The 9543-nt window shown below is 47.8% G+C and overlaps 1 protein-coding gene across 2 annotated transcripts in view; it reads right to left on the bottom strand.

Annotated features, from left to right (window-relative positions):
- Positions 592-9543, bottom strand: part of SYNPO2L (synaptopodin 2 like) — a 38396-nt gene continuing 29444 nt past the window's right edge. The window contains exon 4 of one of the 2 annotated variants that reach the window (XM_021398049.1): positions 592-6949. In XM_021398049.1, coding sequence (XP_021253724.1) covers positions 4620-6949 — 2330 coding nt within the window. In that variant the 3' untranslated portion in view covers positions 592-4619. The remainder of the gene's footprint in view (positions 6950-9543) is intronic. The other variant, XM_021398048.1, reaches the window with a different exon arrangement.

Genomic DNA, 9543 nt, shown 5'->3' on the forward strand with positions numbered 1-9543 from the left:
CGCTTGTCCTAAACTGAGGACAATAAAATTCTCAGGACCCAGAAATTGAATAGACTTTAATGTGAATGGAGTTAAGGTTAGAGCTGGAGTCTATCCTTAGTGGGTTATACTTAGTTTTCTGACTGATTAGATATTCTGATCTCTCAGTTAATAAGTTGAATGGTTGTGCAATGTGGATTTGTATTTGGATTTACTGGAGCTGACAAACTGCTGTTAATACCAGATTTACAACCAGAAGATAGGAGGGGAATCCAGGCTGAAACTGGAAAAGATGACTATGTACATTTTAGGTTGTGCCAGGTGTTGTGTCCCATATTTGCAGTGTTAAGGTTTGGACTGATCTTTTGCTAGGATGGGACTGTTAACAGCCCCCCAGCATAGGACAACAGGAGATTACGGAGACAGATTTCACACTGACACCTCCTCTCTGTGCTACAACTGGGACAAGAAGAGGTAGCTGGAAAAGGCTCACAGCTGGCACCTCTGTGAATTCCTATCTGGATTTTGTTCTGCTGTATAGATCACTAGGCTAGAGCAGAGCAGGACTATGAATGGCTATACTGAGAGTTAACAGGTACAGGCAGAGCTGATTTTAGTATCAGGCTGTGATACCAACCATAAAGAGATTTCTTCTTTGTCCTATTAGTAAGTGAGTGTTTTACAACGTGTAGTATCAAAGTTTACATCTCACTTAAATTCCATGCTTGCATGGGGCTTATTTAACATGTAGAAGCTTTAAGTCCAGCTTAAGCCCAGGCATTTTTGTTACTGAAACTTCCCATGCTTGTTTAGAGTCCTTATGATCTCATGGCTTTAGAAGTTTGTGGTAGTGATTAACTGCATGTGGTGTACACAGCAGTTCCTTCTGGGTGCTAAGCAAAGAAGGTGACAAAAATGCCACACGTAAAGTGCATATCACAAGTTTATTCTTCTGCACAAACAAATAGAAAGTGACTGTAAATTGCAAAAAAAGACAAAACAGAAAAGGAAAATGTACTTCCAAAAACAGAGACGCCAAATCTATTCACCTTTTGGGGTCACATCTGCTACCAGACAGAGCACTGCTGCAGAGCTCCCATTTTCTGAGCACTGATGAGTATCCTCTACGAAGAGGGCCTGGTAGGGCGTGCTGGATATTATAGCAGAAAGGGAGCAAATTCAATCAGAGGAACAATCCTGGGTGGTGCTAAGTGTCTGGTGATAAGTGACTCCTTGTCACATCAGTCTCTTCTGAGATACTTCCTCTCATCTGCTGCAGGAACTTGAGGTTATCCATGGCAAGTGTTCCCATATATTCAGAGGGAAGAGACTGACACTTCTGAAGCCAAGATAAACCCTCATAACTGCCATAGCCGAATGCTAGAGAGGAGGGATGATAAGCAGTTTTAAATCAGAGCACACATAGACATCTTCAGATGCTTAACTAAGGGGATACTGGGGTATGGCCTACCATTGCAGCTCATAAATTAGCAGGAGGGAGCTAAAACTTGTCCAACAACTGTTTACATCTGTGCTTGTTTAACAGCTGAAGAATTATAAATTTGGAGAGGTTCAAGACAATTGTATATGGTTCAGCTGTGACCTAACAGGCAGCCACGTTAGTTTCATGAGCAGACATTAGCAGAGCTGCTTGAAGCCAGCAGTTGTGCAGGTTTCTTCCCTATAGCTTAGCAGATGCATCTCAGTATTAGTTCTCATCTCATACTACTTGCAGCCACAGACCTTGTTTGGGATACTCAGCAAGTGCTGTAGGCCTCATCTGCAGCACCCACTGCTTCCGCAGATCCTGCTCTGTCCTCAGCATAGGATCCAGAGAAGACTGGGAGAAGCTGAGATCCAACAAACCGCTTCAGCTTCCCTTCAAACCTGGCCTTGAACCAGGAATGGTGGAGGTGAAATGCAGGATCCCAAGCCTCCTGATTATTTTTCTTTCTCTGATGTTTAATATCAGTTCTCCAATCAGACCTGAATATTTTTCATCTTCTGTCCATTACTTATCAGAATTGATGGGCCAAATCCAGTTATTCCACTCAGATCCTGTCACGTAACAGCCCACAGTGTCTGGCCATCTCTCATTGGCTTGCATCAGTGTATCCTAGAAACCTGGAGAAATGCCACCCAGATACAGGCCAGATGCTTTCTCACAAATGTGCTAAAGCCAGACCTCTCTCTCTCTCTTTTTCTTTTTCTTTTTTTTCCAGTGGCAAAATGAAGTTCCTTAGAAGCTCAGGCCCTGACAGCACTTGTTCTTTAAGTCCATGAGAGACAGGAACACTGGAGGAAGATTCAGAATTCCTGAGATCATTTATTCACTGCAGAATTATCCTGAGCACCCTTTCTCTGGTCCACATAACCCCTCTCTACACCTGAGTTCAGTGACACTTTCCACCCAGGCAAGCTGGTCTGTCTAAGGCTAGTGGCTAAAACCGCCAGCCAGTGACAGCCAGCCAGTGCTCCACAAAAAGATTACAGGCAAAGCTTTTGCAACACTACCAGTCCTTTAGTTTCTCTCCATGGCTTTCCTAGAAAAATAGAAGACTCCTTCTTTCTTTGGGAAGAATTACAGAGATTTAGCTTGCTAAGCAACTGGGATTTTTTTCCTGAAATGATGGCAATGTAGTGCAGCATAGGATGAGTGAGAAAGTAATTGTGAAAGTCAGGTTTTGTAGCGTGACTGCCCTCCCTCACTGTAGTGAAGTGGATTCTGGTGGTCTGAGTTAACTCTGCAATCAAGACTGCTGCTAAGACCTCCCTTCTGGGGCTTTCCAGGAAGAAATAGCATCACCTCATCATTTGAGGTTTGCTGCATCCATGTCACAACTAGTTGCACCCTTTTTCTTATTAACTCAGGACATTCCCAAAGGTTTTCTCTCCATCCTTTCTCACAGCTGATAGTTTGCCAAGAGAGATGTAACTGTTGTTCTCCTCCTTTTCCGGCATGCTTTTCCTACATTCCAGGGCCCCCAACAATGAACGCTGCAAACACAGGTCCACAGAGCAAGCCCAGCCAGAATGTGAAGGATTCAAAGACAATTGGTAGGATTGTATATTGCTTTCACTTTTCTCTCATTCTCTCCCTCTCAAACTTGTCCAGGACTAGGGTTGCTAGTGAGGTTCTCCTGCCCAATGTGTGGAACTGCTACAAAAGGGAGAGAAAGGGCAGGAAAGCAAATGACAGGGATGTGTATAGACCAGAGCACATGTGATGTGCACATGCACATGCAGAGAAACCCTCCCGATACCCTAAATTCTTCCTTAGTAAAGGGAACGCTTTCTTCTTATATGCTATTGATATAGGGATTAGGTCTACCCCAGGGCATTCGAAGAATAACCAGTCCTATTTACCCAGCACTGCCAGCAAATTGAGCTCCGTATGCATGTGTAAGAATGCAGATCCTCTGGAAATCTCAGAGCACTTCAGTTTTTATCAAATAATCTTATGGATAATTTAATCATTTAGTATGAAATTCCATTTTTGTGACTCTATGTCTCCCACTCTCCTGCTGAGACTATCTGTAAAGAGGATATGTTTTCCAGCTCAGCAGAGTTTTCAGGAAGTTTTATGTAATGAAGCATTTTCAATCTAGCCATACTTCTGTCCTAAACTAAACAAAAAGCTGATGTGTAAATGCATACTCAGTCCTGCCTCCCTTTAAAGCCAACTTTACCTTTTCCTACACAACCCTTCTTTATACTTACAGTGTCTGCATCCTGTTCCAGTGGGACTAATGCTGCAGGGTTTGCTTGGAGCCTACCAGCCACAGCCTGAGCTTAGCTTTGCTATTTATGTATCTCCAAAATTTAACGCTTCTTTCTGTGATTCCTCCAGCTTGTGGTAGCCCAGCAAGTCCATTCAGTGCCCCACTGGCAAACTGCTCCCAGACCTGACAGCTGTGTTTAGTGCCAGCTAGGATGACTCCCTTTCAACTCCAGCCCTGGTGACTAGAGGGATGGGCACACATCATCATCCTCCTGCACAGTGCACACTGCTTCCATGTGTGTGTGCAAACACTCCTGCTCTGATCCTTTGCCTCCTTTCCCCTGCCTCTCAGGAGAGGAATCTGGCAGAATTGTCCAGGGCAGCAGAGCCCTCTTCTCCTTTCACTTTCCACTTACTGTTGTTCTGTGTGTGTACGTGTGTGCACACAAGCGCACAGACTGTGTGCGCAGATTAATAGGCTTTTAAAAAAGCAGTCTTATGAGAAATCTAGGACTTCTGCACTGGAATCCTTTCTTCTAGCAAGTTTTTGTCCCCTCAAGGCCCCTTCATTCAGAGCTGACTCCAAAGTCCTCAGAGGAAAACCACTTTATGTCCTCATGTGAGACAACATCTACCATTCACCTCTCCAGAGGTGGGCTTTGCTGCTACATGTGAGTTCCCAATCATGCCCTCTCTGCATGTTCTTTCTCCATCTGTATCCACAGCCATAAGCCTTGCCATGAAGCTGCCTATCCAAGATCAAAGAGAGGTGGGGGGAGAGGGTGGTGCAGAAGGGGAGTAATTTTTTTTTCTCTTTTCTTCATTTTGTGTCACACCACCCAATATACTGAGCTGACAAGAAAGACAAAATGAGCACTATCTCTGCAGGGCCATGAATGGGATGGGAACGATGCCTGCCTCAATGGTGGCCAAAGCTTGGCCTCCACACGTTGGCCTGCATTCCTGTTCTGGCTGCTGAGAATTTGGGCCTGGCCACCTGAAACCGAGATGCTGAAGCTGGGGTAGGGGAGGGCCCCAGGTTTGTCTGACCAAACTCAGGAGAACTCTGGTATGGCTTAGGGGACTGGCTGAGCTCCATCTGGAAGGGTGCCGGTGTAGCAGGGGCAGAGGAAGCCATTTCTGTTCTCCACACCGGCTCATCCAGTGTGGTGGCTGAGCGGGGCACAAGCACAGTGGGTGCCAAGCTGCTCGAAGCTGGCATGGGAGCAGGGGTGGAGAAGCGACGAATCTCCTGTGTCTTGGCTGTTTTCACAGGGACCTGCTTGGCTGCAGTGAAGGATGAGCTGGCCTGCTGGCCCGGCTGACCAGGAGACTCCTGCGTGCTGGAGCTTGGGGGATCACCAAAACAGAACATGGCTGACTTTAATTGATAGGGCTGATGGTGCATGAAATCAATGGCCTTGTTCCCTGATTTCTGGCCAGGTGCCTTTTTCACTTTGCTCTCTGCCTTACTAGCCTGAGACTTGCTGGCTGCCAGAGGATAGAAAGGGGAATGCATTGGGTTGTAAGCTATTGGCGGGGGAGCCCGGATATTAGGTGAATATTTCCAGGATGACGGTAGAGAAGGGGAAGGAGAAGGGGTTCTGGGCTTGGACTCTGGCTTTGTTGCTGTCTCCACCACAAACTTGTCCATGCGGCTCTGGCGTTTGGCAAAGAGCTGTGCTCCCTTGCCTTTGAGCTGAGGCATGTCATGGGCCCCATTTACCAGTCCAGCATCTTGCTGCTGAGGCTTAGGAGCCACTGGAGGTGGGGTCTTAAACTTGCGGCCCGAGGACTGCATGAAGTTGCAGGCCTCAGCGCCCAGGCTGAGGAAATCCTCCTCAGGCCCAGACTCAAAGCCTGCCCCAGGGTGGTCACCTTTCGGCTTCTCATCCAGGTTCTGCACCAGGGACAGGAGCTCGGGGTTGGGTGAATTCTTCTTCTCCTCAACCTTACTGAACATGGGTTTCTTGTTGCCCCGCCGGCGAGCCTCCTGCAGGATGCCTGTGCGGGGAGCTGGCACGGAAATCCTCTGCTCCCTGGAGGTTAAGGGCTCAGAAGGAGGCCGTGGCATTGCTGCTGAGTTGGCAGAAGGCTGCACTGGCAGTGGGGAGGTGCTCACCATGTGCTGTGCTGGTGCTGGGCTAATATACAAAGAAGAAGAGGCTGTTCCATGGACTCGTGGCTGGGATGCTGCAGAGGCCACCTCCCCTCCTGGCTTTGAGGGAGTTGACAGGAATATAGAGGCAGTGGATGTCCGTGCAGTGCTGGCAGAAGGCTTAGTCTCCGGAGCACTTCCTCCAGCTCTTGGCTGTGATTCTAGTGGTGGCGTTGGCCTGCCTGGTGCAGGAATATACAGAGATGTGGAGGAGCTCACTGGACTGCGGTGTGATGGTGCTGGGGCACTGGCAGGTGTTCCTGGAGCCAGAGGTGAGAAAGGGGAGACCACCGTGCTTTGCCCACCAAGGCTTTCACTAGGTTTTTTGGGTGCAGATGGCCTGAAGATGACTGAGGATGTTGCTGGGCGTTGGCCAGAAAAACCAGGAGTAAAGGGCCGTGCAGACCTGTTGAACATACTTGTGCTTGAAGAGAAGGGGTCAGGTGTGCCTGGGGGATGTGGTAAGACAGTGGGGCTGGGGGGAGTCAGGACCTGAGTGGGTGTGGTGGCTGGCAGCTTGCTGGGCACTTGCACACCTTCCAGGTGGATGCTGAGGGGCACACTGGCTGTCTTCTGTGGCACAGGCATATCTCCATTCACCATGCCCGGCTGTGGCTGGGCAGCTGGGGTGAGCTGGGGGCTCCTCTGTGCTGGGACTTTTTCCACTGTGTACTTCCCTGCCCGTTCTCTCTGCTGCTCAAATAACCGTGCTCCTTTACCTGAGGCTTCACTCAAACCTTTTTGCTTCTCTTCTTTCTGCTCCGAGTCTGACTTGGACTTTTCAATGTCCAGATAAGTGTTGTCCCAGTCTGAGTGATTTGTTAAGCTTCGGGCATCAGAGAAACCTTCCTCGTCAAATTCAGACTCACTAGTTGGAAAAATTCCGTCTTCCTCCTCGTAGGAACGGTCTTCGTCAACACTCCCAAAGCTCACTAATGTATACTTCTTAGCCCTCTGTCTGCGCTTCTTGAACATCAGCACCCCCTTGGAGTGGGGGTTGGGTGCGTCTGTCAGCAGGGATGCAATGGTTCTGCACTTGGTTTTGGCTTCTTTCACGTTCTTCTCTTGGATGCTCTCGTGGCGGTGGAGCTCTGCAAGAGACAGAAAGACAAGCTCAAAGCTCCACAAGAAGCTGGATGGGCAAAGATGAGCAGTGATACGGCAATAGGTATTCTAGTGCTCAAAAAAAGAGACATATTGACACCATTTGCCCTACCTTTTCTTTCCAGCCTTTGCTGATAAGCATCTTTAGGAACTGCTGATAGAAACGCAGGTCAGTTTCCTCTTTCCACGCAAATACTGTCAAAGAAGTTTCTATGGGTGCACGGAGAGAACTGCCTTTGTTTCAACAGATGTTTTCTGTTTTCTGGTCAGATCTGGGACTTCCTGTTTCTGCAGCACGTGGACAAGAGTCCCTGGCTGTATCTCACAGTGTGTTTGCAATGTGTGCCCTTGATCCTGGGAATTTTGACCATTTACTTATTACCCTGAAGGTGGAGCCCTGCGTTATGCAGACCTTCCTCCTACCATATGGAGGATCCTGAGGAGCAAGCAGTTCCTCTAAGGGTCCAGGAAGCAGCCACCAGTACTGTTAGCTCCCATGTGTGTGTGTAACGGGAGTCATGGTTTTTAGGTGCTCACCAGGAACAGCTGTGGCCTGGGCCCTATAGTGACAGTTCTAGTTTGTCTTGCATCAGCACTGTGTGTTGGGCTGTTCACTGCTCCCTGCAGCCACTCTGCAGCAGCAGGAGTCATGTTTTCACCCTTGCTGCAGTCCCTTGCCCGTGCCCCAAGCCCAGCAAGGAAGCAGACCATTTGCTCCTGAACAAGAATCCCAGAACTCTATGACCGATCAGCCAGCCCAGAAGGAATCTACTTACACAGGCTTGCCTGGAAAAGCTGACACCTGTTGGGACACTGGCATGAAAGTGCAGGATAATCGTTTTCCATCTGCTCTGCCAGTCCAGTGGACAGCAAAGCCCCAGGGAGGAACACTGTGTTCTCTGCCCCCTAGGCAGGCAAAGCAGGGTGTGCACAAGATTCAACAGAAAACCAAACTCAGCTGCCCTAAGGAAAGCATGGACTTCCCTATAATCAGTGTTCAAGTGACAGAAATCAGCACTAACCTTGCAGAGAAAAAAAGTAGAACAAACCCAAGCCATAGAATAATCTCCAGTTTCTTTCATTTTATCCTTTTCCTTACTCCCATTGTCTTTTTCTCAGCACGGTAGTACAGATGAGAAATCCATCCACTGCCTGCCTCTAATTGTCAAAAAAACTGCATCACTTTGTCCAGCCCCGACATTTGTCTGTTTTATCAGAGCATTCATTCAATGGGGACCAGCTAATGTGGCAGAGCTACTTGCATTGGGAGACAGCAGCGGGAGAGGAAGTTTAGCTGGGAAGGACACAAGTTTTCTTGAGGGCCGCAGATATTCCCCAAAACCTGGCTAGTTGCTGCAGGTGTGGTCGGTTCTATATTGCATTAGTGTAAACACAGCAAAAAGAGCCTCCCTTTCATACTCCACGTTGAAAATTAAGTGTTGATTTGCAGAGCAGTCATCCTTTGAGAAGCTTAAGATAAAGACAAAGGAAGACTGATCTCAAGGTTTGCAGCCATTCGCAGCACATTCTGCTGCTCTGTGATTTCAGCAAGGGCACCTATGCGGTTTGAGATTACCTTAGCTGGATGCTCCCCTTTGCACCCAGAAAACTAGGAAAAGCAAAATCAGTTCTGATGTGAACAAGTGGCTCATCATTTATACTTGCACTTCACGAGTAAAGGCTTTCTGCAAAACTTTCCTTACATATCGACTCCGCCTTGCTGAACCAAGACTAACAGTGTCCAGGATTTTGTGGAGACAGTGCTATTCAGGGCAGTTGTGGCCTTGCCTCAAAGATCAGCTGTCCATGATGGAAATGAATTACAATCCCTGAAGGTCTGTCCAATCCACTGAGAAATCTGCATGCTTCTGCCAGGGGAGGCTGGGGGTTCCCAGTGGAGGAAACAAGAGAGATTTCTTTCTTTCTACAAGCATCCAGTCACTGCACCTCATCAGGCTTGTATTTTGCTTCTACATTTACAAAGAGGAAGAGCATCACTACGGAATTTAAATCACATCCAGACTATGTAAACTCTGTGCGAGTGACACACAAGAGGATATTGTGCATTGGGAGCTAACAGCTAGGGAGCTACAACATCCAGAGTAAGTGTCTGAGGCCCTTTTGGCAGCAGTGCACTGTGAAAGGGCTCAACTCTACAGTGTGGGCTAGCAAATACTGTAGGTAGTCTTGGTTATGCCTCCACCAACTCTTGGGCCAGGCTCAGCACTAAAATCTACATACAGCTTCCCTAGGATGTTGGTCTGAACTGCTCTATGCTCTGAAGCAGCTGGAAACTGAGGCCCTCTGGGACCTGAGACTTGCTTCCTTTTTCTCCCTACTTTCCTTCTTATCAAGGCTAAAGCACGTAACAAATTATACCCGTTCTCCCAACAGAAAAAATGATCACGGTATTCAATCTACAATCTCTTGCAATGGTTTAAGAAAAAGAAAGAGGATCTTCCTGAGATGACTCGCTGAAGAAAAATAGGAAGAGTGAAAGCAGAACAGGGAAATGAATGGGGAACAGGGAGGTGTGGAAAGGGAGAGGAGAGGAGAGGAGAGGAGAGGAGAGGAGAGGAGA

The sequence above is a fragment of the Numida meleagris genome, chromosome 5 (assembly GCF_002078875.1).
Source record: "Numida meleagris isolate 19003 breed g44 Domestic line chromosome 5, NumMel1.0, whole genome shotgun sequence".
NCBI classification, from domain to species: domain Eukaryota; kingdom Metazoa; phylum Chordata; class Aves; order Galliformes; family Numididae; genus Numida; species Numida meleagris.